The 14867-nt window shown below is 42.4% G+C and overlaps 1 protein-coding gene across 6 annotated transcripts in view; it reads left to right on the top strand.

The window, feature by feature from the left end:
* The window catches only part of TCERG1 (transcription elongation regulator 1), a 136965-nt gene that overhangs the window by 71669 nt on the left and 50429 nt on the right, over window positions 1-14867 (top strand). For all 6 annotated transcript variants that reach the window (XM_077472999.1, XM_077472998.1, XM_077472997.1 and 3 more), the window contains one exon: window positions 4936-5025. In XM_077472999.1, coding sequence (XP_077329125.1) covers window positions 4936-5025 — 90 coding nt within the window. The remainder of the gene's footprint in view (window positions 1-4935; window positions 5026-14867) is intronic.

Raw genomic sequence — 14867 nt, 5'->3', positions numbered from 1 at the left:
GGTGCGTCCACCGTTACCCCCATGGGATTTGAACCTGGTGTTGTCGGCGCTTCAAAACCCGCAGTTTGAAAACATCAGGGAGATTCCCCTGTTGACTCTTTCCCAGAAAGTGGTCTTTCTAGTGGCCATCACATTGGCCAGGAGGTTTTCAGAACTAGCAGCCTTGTCTTGCAAGTCGCCTTATCGGGTCATCCACAGGGATAAGGTGGTGTTGCGTCCACAACTGTCCTTTCTACCGAAGGTGGTCTCGGCTTTTCATATCAATGAGGACATTGTATTACCATTGTTGTGTCCTAAGCCGAAGCCAAAGAGGTGGCTCTTCACGCTCTTGACGTAGTTAGGCCTCTGAAGGTGTATTTGTCTGTCACGGCTCCCTTTTGGAAGTCAGACTCACTGTTTGTTTCGGTGGCTGGTCCAAAGAAGGGTATGGCGGTCTCGTCAGCCACCATTTCCAGGTGGATCAGACAGATTGTAGTACAAGCCTACGCCTTGAACGGGCAGGTGCCCCCCTTTCCAGTCACGGCCCACTCTACAAGGGCAATCGGAACGTCTTGGGCCTTCCGACACCAAGTGTCGGTCGCTCAGGTGTGTAAGGCCGCGACCTGGTCGCCTGTCCTTATGTTTACCAAGTTCTACAAGGTAGACGTCAGTGCATCGGCTGATGCCTGTTTTGGTCGCAAAGATTTGGAAATAATGAATATGCAATCTGTATTTTTTCCTGGTTTTTCGATAAAAAACGCAGTTCTGTTAGGTTAATGCACTGTTGCATTACTTCCGCATATGGTTGCGATCTTGGGGATCCCTCCTGTTGAGGATACTCTGTTATATATGGTGGTGTTTTCCACACACTGCTGTTTTTTGTGGGTTTAGTTTCACTAGTTCCCACTTGCCATGGTGGATGAAGTTTTTCTGCTGTTTTTCCCACCCCTCGTTTGGCACTGCTTGGGGACGTCCCATTTGGTTACAGAGAGGAGCTGTGTCGGTTGGTGAATATAAGAGAAAATAGGATTTTTGTACTCACTGTAAAATCCTTTTCTCTGTAATTCACCGACCGACAAAGCACCCGCTCCTCCCTTTTCTCTTTACGTTATACTGCTTGCTGACGTACTGCCTGAGCAGGCTGTGGGTTGGAGCCTAGGGACCCCCATGGGCGGAACTAAAAGTTCTGAAGTGTTGTATTACAACTTGCCTAGTATCTCCAGTTATAGGGCTAACAACCCATTTGGTTACAGAGAGGAGCTGTCGGGCGGTGAATTACAGAGAAAAGGATTTTACGGTGAGTGCAAAAATCCTATTTTTCCTCTAGCAAAGAGAAAGATACAATGTGGCTTTTTCTCCATTCAAGAGGTGAAAAAGCACAGGGGTTGGTTCTACAGCTCCTAATAACAGTGATAGGCTATCACAAGGATCATGTGATCCGTTTGCTGGTCCCTCCAGCTTCCAGTCGTTAGTACAAGACTTTGTTCCTTGTCTAGGAGCGCACTAATCGGGAAACGCTCCAAGAACAAGCGCAGGTCCTCAAAAATGTGACCCCCATTGAAGAAAGCCCATCTCTGAGGCCACACTTGTTGGCAACGAGTTATAAAAAAGAAACTGTTCATAAATTACATGTTCATCAATTACATGTACATAAATTACTCAGACACTTGTAACATAAAAACCAAACTGATATATTTGGCATGGTATCAGTAAAAAAAAGTATCAGTAATTGGTATAGGCGAGTACTTGAGTACAAGTATTGATACTCGTACTCGCCAGTAAAAAACGTGTATTAGTGCATCCCTACTCTGAATGGTGCCCATGCTGATTGAGCAACCTACTGTGTTCATAATGCAGAACGGCACAGGACCCACATACTAGTGGAGTTCAAGGCCCTCTGATTCCTTCGGTGTTGAATTGTATTTTAACTGTACTGTCTGCCTTCATGTTAAGCACTGCGAAAACTGTTGGTGATATATATAAATCCTTTTTTAATAATCAATGTAGTACAGTGATTTCCAGTTTCTAGGGGGATCAGCCAAGTTGGACCAATGCAACTATATGTAAAAATATGCATACCTGAAATTCATCTTTTAAAGTGGAGTTTCGCTTATCCATCTCCTCCGATGCCACATTTGGCACCTTTTTGAGGGTGGAGGGTGGAAGGGGTACCTGTTTACCAAGTACCATTCTCTACTTCCGGGAGATGGACCAGTCTCTTGGTAGTTCGCCCCCCTCCTCCTTCCTCTGCTGCTAGATCAATTTAGGAAGCACAGTCGGGAACTGGCTTCACAGCCAAGTAGTACAAGAGATGGCGCACGTGCGCCATGAGCTCCGTGATCGCAGGTCCTGCGGACCCGATGTCCGCGGGGATACAAACAATCGCCTCACGGTGAGGAAGAACAGGGAGATGCTTGTTTTACATTTGCATCTCCCTGTAATGCCTAGTGACACTCACTGATCAGCTCTCCATGTAATCGGGAGTGCTGATCAGTGACGTCTCACACACAGCACCTGTCCCCCCCCCCCCAAGTTACAATCACTCCCTAGGCCACACTTAACCCCTACAATGCCACCTAGTGGTTAACCCCTTCACTGCCAGTGACATTTTTAGAGTAAGCGATGCAATTTTTTTTTTTTTTTAGCCTTGATCACTGTATTAATGCCAATGGTCCGAAAAAGGTGTCAAAATTGTCCGATGTGTCCGTCATAATGTTGCAGTCACGATGAAAATCGCTGATCGCCACCATATTTGGTAATAAAAAAAAAAAATGAAATTATCAATAAAAATTCCATAAAACTATCCCCTATGTTGTAGACGCTATAACTTTTGCGCAAACCAATAACTCACTTATTGTGATTTTTTTTTTTTCCCCGAAAAATATGTAGAATACGTATCGGCCTAAACTGAGGAAAAAAAAATTTTTTTTTTTTTTTGGGGGTTTTTTGTATTAAAGTAAAAAAAAATGTTTTTTCTTTTTCAAAATTGTCGCTACTTTTTTCTTTATAGCACAAAAAATAAAAAACGCAGAGGTGATCAAATACAACCGAAAGAAAGCTCTATTTGTGGGAAAAAGGATGTCAATTTTGTTTGGGAGCCATGTTGCACGACCTTGTAATTGTCAGTTAAAGCGACGCAGTGCCGAATCGCAAAAAGTGCTCTGGTCGGGAAGGGGGTAAATTCCTCTGGGCCTGAAGTGGTTAAAGAATGCCTAAGTCCATGTGCAGAATTGCAGTGTATTGCAGCTTCAGATGTTGTGGTTGCATTTGTTTTTCATTTTTCAGGCCAGGCTAATTTTTTGCAAGTTAAAAAAAAAAAAAATACCTGTTGTCTGAATTCTAGCATTCTTGTAATTTTCTGTGCGCTAAACTGATATCAACCAATGTTCTCAGCTTCCCTAGCTATATTTTGTGGACTACAAGACACTTCTCCACCACAAGTTAAAGAGGAAGTAAACCCTGATGGGTTTACTTCCTCTTTTTTTCCCTGCAAAGGTAAAGCATAATGGACTACTATGCATCGCATAGTAGCTCATTATGTGTCACTTACCTGACACAGGAGCCAGCGAAGTCGCCGCTGATCCCTGTAGTCCGCCGCATCCATCTTGCTGGTGGCGTCTCGCAGCTCCGACCAATGACAGCGGCGAAGCCGCGATGACATCACTCCCGCGCATGCGCACGGGAGTCGCGTCTCGCAGCTCCGCCGCTGCCATTCGGCGAAGCCGCGATGACGTCACTCCCGCGCATGCGCACGGGAGTCGACAAATTAGGCAAATCCATTCTTGGACTTGCCGCATTTAGTGCGCCTGCGCGCCGCTGTCTACAGCGCATGCGCCGTAGACAGCGGTGCCCATTTTCGGGCAAATATCTCCTAAACCATATAGGTTTAGGAGATATTGCTTGGACCTACAGGTAAGCCTTAATCTAGGCTTACCTGTAGGTCAAAGTGGTTTGAAGGGGTTTACTTCCTCTTTAAGGAGATGACTAGAGGGGTAGGTGTTATGTAGTCCAGTCCTAGGTTGACAGTGCTGCCACTTCACAGATGCAGGAAGTCAGCTTTAGGACAAGACTTGTATTACTGTCAGAATAATCGCGTGAGAATAAATGGGGGAAGAAAAAAGGAAATTGATTCTACATCTAGGGGCTGATTGGCTGCAGTATATTTTTATTTTTTGGTTTCCATACACTTTTATGCTTTAGACAAAACTTAAATGAAATTTCAATTGTTCATACTTGCTGCTTTCTTTTCTACTAGGCCCTCAGTAATGCAAGATTTGGTAGAAATAGGTTTATGAGCATTCGTCATTTTATATTTTCCTCCAACTAAAGATTTAATTTGGTAGGTCAGAAGAGTTCTTGGGGTCAAGAGGTTCACTCGCCTTCTGTTCTAGCCTGGGAGTTTTCGCTAAGACATCCATATTACATTTAAAAATGGTAATGGTGGCTGTGCACAGACCTCAAAGTACTATAAAGGGATTAATTGGCTTTAGTCCTGAAAGCAGGTTTTGGCAAGTGTTTGTAGTGTAAATGTACCTTTTTAGCTTCCAGCTGGGCAGGACCTGGATTGAATAGTTTCACAGTGTTGGCTTTTTAGGTAATGAAAGGGTTATGTTTTTACAGCCTCTGCCAGGCATATTATTTCAACTTCAAGGATTGCTTTTGAAGTGCCTTCTAAATGTCGCTCAGTAGTGGCTATTTTAATGAGTTATTAGCTGTGTGTTGCCTCTGCGTAATTATTGAGACCTGTTCAAAGCCAATTAGTGTTGAAAATTTGCCAGTCTAGCCTCCCACTGATCATCATCCATTAGTGATGAAAATCTGAACGCTGCTTTCTGCTCTGTCCTCCTTTATACAGATGTCATGCAAGCTAACTACTAAGAAGCGTATAGTGTTCAATTATTGTACAAACCACAGCTAATTTTCTGCTTATATTGCCTTGTCTTTATTTCCTTAAAGGTGTCAGCGTTTTCAACCTGGGAAAAGGAGCTCCACAAGATTGTGTTTGATCCTCGTTATTTACTTCTGAACCCTAAAGAGAGGAAACAGGTACTTTTTGTAGCAGATAGAAATGCACAATGGGAGCTGTAAAAAAAAAAAAAAGTAGCAAATTCTCACATTTCATAATTTCAGATTTTGCTGTTTTTCTGGGAAAATAAAGTAAATATTGAGCTTAAAGGGCATGTGTGCTCAAACAATGGACATTAAACTGTTAACATTACATAATCCTACGTTACGAGACACAGGAGAAGTATTCCAGTACATAGTTGTGCTGCTGTCTTCAGGAAAATGGATGCTGGCAAACGAGCTGCAAGGACAGCCCAGTATAACTCTTCCCACTTCCAGCGTGCCTCAGCTCTTTGCTAGACTCTTAGCAGAGCAGACCTCTCTCCTGAGAAGGTGTTGCCTGTGATGTGACCCTTTGGGCACTGGACCCTTGGTAAGAAAAACTCCAAAGGAGATCCGGCAGGGTGCTCTACAGGTCCAAGGGAGTGGCCCCAAATTCAAGGGGACTCGGTCATTGAAGGTCCAAGAGACAGAACCCCGCTGTGAGGGGGGAAAATTGGAGTCTCGCATTTTATTGTTTATTTCTTTATTTGACATATTACAAGTTATAACAGACCAAGTTACAATATCAGTTTTATATTTTACAGTTTTGTTTCCTTATACCGCTAATACATCATATTCTCGTTTTCCTATTTATTTCAATTGATCCGTGCAAAACAACTTTTTATATTTTTCTCTTATTCTTACTTGCCACTATCATATATACTACCTAACCATCCTTTAGACACAAGTATTTACAAACATACACACAGACATAAACACAAAAAAAAAACAAAAAAAATAAAAATAAATAAATAAATAAAAAAATATAAAAAACACACGCACTCTCCGGGCGAAAAATCCATAGCGTAGTTTCCATAGTGAGTTATAAATCACAAGCTGACAAAGGAGGAGAATGTTTATACCCACATCTTCCTTTGAATACTGCTTTTACTGTCCCACTCAAACAGAAAAAGAAAAACTATACTAACCACTCAATACAGACTCCCCCATTACCAATGAGGGTGGAGCTACCCGTGGATCCGATATCCATTGTTTCCATATTTTAATCCAGTTGTTGGATTCTCCCCTATTGCAACCAATTTGTTGTTCTTTCAAGATGTTTTCATTTACCTGAAGACGCCAGTCCTCAAGTAAAGGTGCATTCGAAGATATCCACCTTAGAGCAATTAACTTACGTGCAATAAACAATAGTCTGGTAACTAATATCATCACCTCCCTGGGAAAGAAACCTTCCTCGTCCAAATATCCTAGTAGACATGTCATAGGGGTCCTGTCGATATGCGTATTACATGTAGCATTGATTGTATTAACCACCTCTCGCCAATATCTAGCCACTTTTGGACAATTCCACATCATGTGTATTAAATCCGCTGGAGACTTTTGACATCTAGGACACTCTGGAGAATCGCGTCTGCCCCACTTAAATAATTTAACTGGTGTTCTATATACCCTATATATTATAAATAGTTGCGTCAGGCAATGAGCCGGTGATAATGATACTAGGGGTACCCTTCTCAAAATAATTTGCCAGTTTTCATCTGAGATGTCCCCTATGTCTCTCTCCCAGCCTGTTCTACCCGGGCTGACAACTTTATCCTGATATAGTCTCATCAATTGACCATATAAAGACGAGATCAAGCCCTTTTTTTCCTCCCCCCTTGCTAATGATGTTATAAGTGGGGTAGGTTTTATCACTATCTTTTCCCTTCTAAACTGAGTTTGAATCGCATGCCGTAATTGTAAATATTTATAGAAGTGACTAGAAGGCAGTTGAAAGGATTCTTGCAGGTCCTGAAAGGAGCGCAGAACGTTATGTGTAAACATCTGTTCTATATATTGAAGCCCCTTAGAGTGCCAGCTTTCGAATCCCTCCAATTTATATAGTTCTTTGTATTGCTTATTCCCCCAAAGCGGGGAGTATTTTGAGACTCCTTCAAATTTCATTATACTCCTTATTTCCTTCCAGACTCTATTCATAAGTGTCGTTGTTAGACCCCTACCGGTGTTACCCAGGGCTCCGGATTCCAACTGAGCCACAAGATTATATCGAAAACTGTTATTTAACAGTAAAACCTGTATGGGGTCTTCCCAATTACTTTCCCCCCAGCCTGCAAAATGCTGAAGCTGGGAGGCTATGAAGTAGAGTCTTGGCTGTGGTACCGCTAATCCACCCCAATCCCTTGCCCTCTGGAGAATTGATAACTTAATTCTCTGGGTTTTTCCTTTCCACAATAGCCTACGAAATATTGATTCTGTTTTTTTGAACCATTTTAAAGTTATCCATATCGGTGAATTATGGAGTATATATAACAATTGAGGGGTCCAGATCATTTTTATGAGATTTGCACGGCCTACCACCGATAATGGCAATTTGGTCCACGCCATGCTCTTAAGTTGAAATTTATTGAGAATAGGTGACAAGTTATCCATTAAATAGTTTTCTATTCTAGAGTTTATAATTATTCCCAAGTATTTAAATGATGACACTATTTTAACTTGAGAGGCCTCTTTTAACCTGGACAGACTAGGATTGTCTAAGGGAAGTAGTACGGATTTATCCCAATTAATAATGTAACCAGAAAACGATCCAAATTGTTTTATTAGTGACATTAAGGAGCTTAAAGAACCTTCTGTATCCCCAAGAAACAGTAATGCATCATCAGCATACAAGGAGATTTTTTCAATCCTCGTTCCTCTAATAAATCCGCAAATAGATTCTGCCTGTCGAACGGCCTCGGCCAGTGGTTCAAGGGCCAGTGCGAATAGTAAAGGAGACAGGGGACACCCCTGTCTTGTTCCTCTGTATAATGGGAAAAATTCTGAAACCGTGCCATTTATTTGCATACATGCCCTCGGAGTGGCATACAGCATCCTGATCCACCTTATAAACTTGTCCCCCAGGCCAAACAAACCCAACACCTCCCACAGATATGTCCACTCGACACTGTCGAAAGCTTTCGCAGCGTCGAGTGACAAAATCGCTCTTGTCCCAATATTATCAGTTGGTATTTGCATATTCAAATAAAGCCTCCTTATATTAATAGCTGTAGACCTTGTTGGGATAAAGCCACATTGGTCACGATGAATCAATCCCTGCATATGTCTACTTAGTCTTTTAGCCAGGACCCTGGCTAAAATCTTAGCGTCCGAGTTCAACAATGATATCGGGCGGTAGGATTCCGGAGCCAAAGGGTCCTTTCCCGGCTTTGCTAATACAATAATACAAGCATCCCTCATAGATTCAGGAAGCCTGAATGATTCCAAAGCCTGGTTAAGGACCTTCAATAATTCTGGAAGCAAAACCTCACCATATTGTTTATATACTTCTGAGGGTAACCCATCAATACCCGGGGCTTTATCATTTGGACTTTCTTCCACTGCCTTAATCAATTCCTCCAATGTCAGAGGAGCACCCAGTTCTTGTTTATCATTTTCAGAAAGAGAGGGGAGTTTTAAAGGTTCTAAAAACTCTCTAAGTCTTGTCTCGGAACAATTAACTTTATTTTGATATAAATTACTATAAAAATGAACAAAGGATCGCATTATTTCCTTCTGGTCATAAGTAATATCTCCCTCCACTGTACGAATAGCAGAAATAATTTTACTATCTTCTTGGGATTTAGCTATTACTGATAGCATTCTGCCTGATTTTTCCCCTTCTTCAAATCTGCGACATCTAGACAAAAAGTCAGACCGCGCAGCCTTTTTCATAGAAGTTTGTTTATATAATAATTGTGCATCCTTCCACACCCTACGATTAGAGGTAGTAGGACTCTGAATATACTGAACTTCTTTCTGCTGCGCCTCTGCTGCTAACAGCGATTCCCGTTCTCTACATGCTTTTTTGTAGACGCTTATGGCCTTAACCAATAATCCTCTCAAAAATGCCTTCATGGTGTCCCATACTACCTGAGGTGATGTTGAGTTATTATTAATTTGAAAAAATTCAACTAAGGCCAACCTCATTTCATCCCCCTGATGGGGAACTTTAAACCAGAAAGCAGGAACTCTCCAGTTAGACCTAATTTTAGGCTTTATTTTATCTACTGTTACTACTAACGGTGAATGATCTGATAAATCTCTCGTTAAATAATAAACATCAGAAACCCAAACAATAGCTGAGTCTGTTCCCAAGAACATATCTAACCTTGATAGGGTCTGAAAAGTACCAGAGCAACAAGAATATTCTTTAGAAGATGGATTCCTAAGCCGCCATATGTCATACAGTCCAAGCTCCTGAATATAATTGTAGAATGTAGTATTCACATTAGGGCCTGCTGGATATCTGTCCATGCTGGGATTACATACATTATTAAAATCCCCCATAATAAACATGGGGGTCCCTGGATTATCAGCCAATATCATCCCTATCTGTCGCATTACTTCACTGTTATATGGAGGAGGGATATAAATAGACCCCAAAATACATTGCGTAGAAAACAGTGTACATACTAGCAAAACAAACCTACCCTGTGGATCTATCCTTGCTTGCTTGCAGGAAAACTGGACCTTTGAGGAAATTAATATACTTGTTCCTCTTGCGTAAGCTGAATATACTGAATGGTATTGAGTAGTGTACTTTTTATTCTGTAATAAGCTAACAGTATCTTTAGTTAAATGTGTTTCCTGCAAGCAAACAATCAACGGGTCATGCTGGACCAGTTTATTGAACATAGCACGCTTTTTAATAGGGTTCTTAATCCCTCTAATATTCCATGACCATATTTTGATCTTATTATCCATTAATAATTATATATACACACACATGACATGGTGCCCATATTGTCCACATGATCCCCAAAATACGGTAAACCATACAACAGTAAGTCATTATACGGTCTTCCTCCATTTGAAGAGTTACAGACCTGACCAGCCCAACATTCAGTTGATCTCTTAAGCGTATCGTACTGTAATAGACATAAACAAAATAATACAACAGCATCAAGCAGTAACATGTAAATTGTCGCCCATACACACACACATACACCCATACACACACAAAAAACAAAAAAGAAATAAAAAAAACAAAAAAAAAAAAAACAAGAAAAACAGAAAAAAATTAAAAATAAAAAAAAACATTGTTTCCCGCAGGAAGGTGTATACAGGGGAGAAGGAAAAAATCCATCCAGGCTTGAGCCCTAATGAGGAGGAGTTCTTGTACTATTGCAAGTACAAAAGCAAAAGCAGGGGCTCCTGCCTAAAAAAAAAAAAAATATATATATATATATATATACATATATATACACACACATATACACATATATATATATATATATATATATATATATATATATATATATATATACACATACACATATACACATGCATACATATATACATAAATAAAAGGGGAGGGATAAGGGAAGGAAGAAAAAAAGAAAAAAAAAAATGCCTCAGGTGGGCGCAAGGAAAGGACAAGGAAAGGAAGGGGCAGGAAGGGGCAGGGTTGGGGACAAGGAAGAGAAAAAAAAAAAAAAAAGAGATTAAAGGTTAGAAAACAAAACATTTTTGTCTCTGTCCCCTCCCCCATATAGTACAGAGAAAAGTTCTTTTCCAAATCCCAGTCGCATTTCTTCACCTTCTATCGCATTTTTAACACATTTTTAATTTTTCATCATATTTTTAATCATTATACTTTGAATTTATTCATAAAAAGTTCAGTTTCCTTGCACAACATCAGTGCTGTCAACAAGCGATGAAATATGTTGCTCATTTTTGTCAAGCCAAGATGCCGCTGCCTTAGAATTATCAAAAAAAAAAGTTTCTCCTCTAGCTATAATCCTTAATTTGGCAGGATAAAGCATGGAATATTGAACTTGAATATCACGAAGTCGCCTTTTAACATCTTTAAATTGAGCCCTTTGCTTTTGAACCTCAGCAGAATAGTCCGGAAAAAAATAAATTCTAGACCCATTGACTTCGATGGTGCCCTTAATACGAGCCAGTGATAATATTTTGTCTCTGTCTCTGTAATGAAGCATTTTTAGGATAAACTGCCTTGGATATTTACCCGGAGGTGGGGGTCTAGCAGGAATACGGTGTGCTCTCTCCACAGCGAAGAAAGGGGTAAAGTTTTTTTTGTCAAACACTTCCAGTAACCACTGCTCTATGAATTCCGTTGGCTTCCCCCCTTCTAGGCGTTCAGGTATTCCAAGGATTCGCACGTTATTTCTTCTGAGTCTGTTCTCAAGGTCATCCATGCGATTTGCATTGCGACCCGACTGCATACCCATTTCCTTAAAGTCCCTCTGCATTAGGCTCATCTCTTCCTCCAAAGTAGCCACCCGCCCCTCCACTGCAGATGTTCGCTCACGTACTTTCTGCATATCCTGGCGTATAATAGACACATCTTCCCTGAGATGGTTAAACTGAGTAGATAGTGAAGTCAAGGTACAGTTACAATTTTGTACTGCCAGGAACACATCCTTAATTGTTGGTTCTCTCCCCAACTCATCTTGGACAGGCAGAGCAACAACACCTGAAACATTCCCCCCTTCTTTCTCTACTCTTTCCATCCGTCCAGCAGCTCCACTCTGCTCTGTTTGTATCGCCCCCTCCATTATCTCACATGAGTCAGCCTTCCCCTTTTCATTTCTCTCCATCCTCATCACCTCCTCCATCTCCACTTCATCTCTCACTTTGCCTTTTATTATATCAGAAATATTATATGGATTAGACATACCAGGCATATTAGGCACTCTGTTTGCGTCCCGGTTCACACTCCAAGCAAACCCTTCCAGCCTTGCAGCTGCATCTTTTCCTCTATCCTTTTTCCCTGCCTGGAGTGAGGGCTGAACAGCACTTTCTTGTATACTTTTCTCTCCTGCTGTTCCACTTGTTCCAGTCTCCTTCAGACGCTTCCCCATTGCTCTTGTAACCAGATAAGGCTGCAGGATGCAAGATGCACACTGGGAAATGTAGTCAGTAGATTAGCTTAGCAAAAGCCAAACACAGCAAACTTCAGACAAAACAAACTTTTCCTCTAACAGCGTGGCCGGTAAGGATTGAAGGAGGAAGATAATTAGGTCAGGGTTATCAGCAGGGTTATCAGCAGTTCAGCAACTTATCAGTGAAAAAAACGGAGAGACACATAAATCTCCAGTAACCAGCTTGTGGAGCAGTGGAAAGCCAGGTGAATCCTTCCCCTATACCTCACTAATTGCCAGCTGATGGTCGGCAGGAGCACAGTGCTACAGCGTCCTCCTCTCACATGCTCAGCCTAGCCACTAGTCTCGCATTTTAAGCAGAGTCCTGCAGCGGTATGGTAAGTGTTTTAAAACTCTTCTCTTTTGCACTTGCTCAAACCGTAAAAAAAAAAAAAAAGCACAGCATCTTACTTTTGTGTGTGAGACAAGGTGTCATGTTTTCTATATCCACTTGGGGACAGTGTCGCACATCCAGCAGGGGCTCTCATGTGGAGGCTTCCAGCCTGGTTAAACCCAGCAGGAGGCGGGCGGCTCTTGGATCTCCTCGCCCGCACACCTAGTTTCTACTCCAGTGCCTTTGGTGGCTCTTTCCAGATGCTATTTATGCAGCTATAGTGGGTGCACAAGCCTGCCTGCACGGGAATGGTGCAACGAGCGCGCATGACGTGTGTGGGACACTACGAGCATGCCCGTGGTAGGCATTGCGCAGTAGACGCGTAAGTGGGCATACTTTAGGTGTTCCCGGCTTATGCTCCTGTGAGCAGGTTGGAAGGGACACAGAGTGGTGTCAGCTGGGCATGTGAGTCACTATGGGTGGATGGACCAGGGCACTGCAGGTCCTGTAAGAGCTGTGTACTGCAGTGACTGGGTGCAGTATTTAAGGGGGGGGGGGGGGTTTGATACCTCACGTTTTTTTTTTTTTTGTTTTTTTTTTTTCTCAGGCATGTCTTCCTGGAAGAGGAGTGGAGGAGGCACAGCAGGAAGGGACGCGAGTGTGCCACCATCAGTAGTGGAGAATTCTAGCCACATATCTGCTGTGTTTAACTCTCCTAAGAGACCTGAGGCAACTGGCCAGTCTGAGCCATTATGGTTGTCAGGCATTGTAGCGACCGCTAATGCTTCTGCCTCAACCTACGTCACAAAGGACAACTTGGCATCAGCTTTATCTGGGCTGGAGGGAAAGATGGCAGGTATGACTGTTTGTTTCCCAAGGTAGAAGGAAACTGGGTAGTTCCCCTTTCACCTGAGCCCCCACCTGCATTGGAACAGGATGGGGTAGAAGATGTGGAAGTATCAGTAAATGACCAGGAGGAAGGTCAGGCCGCTGACTCCACTTCTGAGGAGTCAGGTTCTGAAGAACTGTTTTCAGCCTCTCAATCCCAGAGACCTGTTAATCCAGTCCCTCACAGAGATGGTCCAATCAGGATTTAAATTTCTGCCTGTAGAGGTCCCTGAGGTTTCATTTTTAATCTTTAGGCTCTCTTTATCCTCCTCCTCAGAGTTTGCAGGCCTTCCTCTTGCATCCGTTTCTAGAGCAAATTGTGTATGCTGACTGGGATCACCCACCCTGATGAGCTTTTTATTCCACCTAAAAGGTTTTCACTTTTGTATCCTATGGAGGAAATTTTTATAAAGAAATAAAGTGTGCCATCATTGGACGCTGCCATTTCTTCTGTGAATAAGAGTCTTGCCTGTCCTGTAGATAACGCTCAGGTGTTCAAAGATCCAGAAGATAAGAAATTGGCATCTTTCTTTATTAAAGGCTTCATTTGCTATTGCTGGGTCTGCTGCGGCAGCTATAGGTATCTGTCCGTGTTTAAAAGACCAGGTTAAGCGGGTAGCTAAGAGTGTCCCCGATCAGGGGGTGTCTGCTGAGGAATTGGTAGCGTTACCTTGTGCCTTATGTTTCCCATTAGATGATCTTAAAGATTCCTTACAGCAGGTGTCCCAGTTTGCCCTTCTGTCAGTACATATAAGCAGGATTCTTTGGTAAAAAAAAAATGGTCTGCAGAGTTACCCTGCTGATACCCTGATGCCATTAGCTGGTTTCACGGGGAGCAGCTATTTGGAGAAGATCTGTATAAATATATCCTGAAGATTTCCGGGGGTAAAAGTGTGCTTCTACCAGTTAATAAAAGGAGCAGACGACCTTCCTTTTAAGGTGTCTAGTGCTTCAGTACCCAGAACTTCCCATTTCAGGCAGTTTCGATGGTCTCAGCTGTCCGCGTCTAGAGGAAAGCTGCAAGGGCAGAATAAGCTCTGGGCACAGAGCAGAGGCCCCCTAAATTCCAGTCCCACACACTCCTTATGAAGGGGCACCCCACGGGGGGGGGGAAGGCTATTAAAGTTCTTGGACGCCTGGGAAAAAGTGATCTGAGACAAGTGGGTTATTTCTACGGTTTCTCTGGTTTCTTCAGGCAATAGATCTAAGGTCATAAGGAGTGATTTCAGAGGTCCCATCCAACAAGAGGTTCAGGGGCTTTTACTCAAATCTTTTCATCGTTCCAAAGCCGAATGGAAATGTAAAGCATATTCTGTATCTCAAGGGCTCTGAATCAGTTTCTAGACATTCGCTCTTTTCGGATGGTTTTAATATGTTCAGTCGTAGCCGCCTTGAATGAAAAGGAATTTTTGGCTTCCATAGACATCAAGGATGCATACCTGCATATGCCACTCTGCAGATCCCATCAAAGGTTTCTGCAGTTCACAGCAGGCAACCAACATTTTCAGTTTGTGTCGCTACCCTTTGAGTTAGCCACGGCACCTCATGTATTCACAAAGGTACTGGCTCCGGTGTTGGCAATTCTAAGAGCTCAGGGAATATCGGTTGCAGGATACCCGATCTATTAATAGATGAAACGGTTCCAGACTTGGGGCGGAATGTAACCCGGGCAG

This window comes from Lithobates pipiens, unplaced genomic scaffold, assembly GCF_037356315.1.
Source record: "Lithobates pipiens isolate NorthernLeopardFrog02 unplaced genomic scaffold, aLitPip1_a1.2 Scaffold_8, whole genome shotgun sequence".
Taxonomy (NCBI): Eukaryota; Metazoa; Chordata; class Amphibia; order Anura; family Ranidae; genus Lithobates; species Lithobates pipiens.
This window is presented reverse-complemented; position numbering and strand designations above follow the sequence as displayed.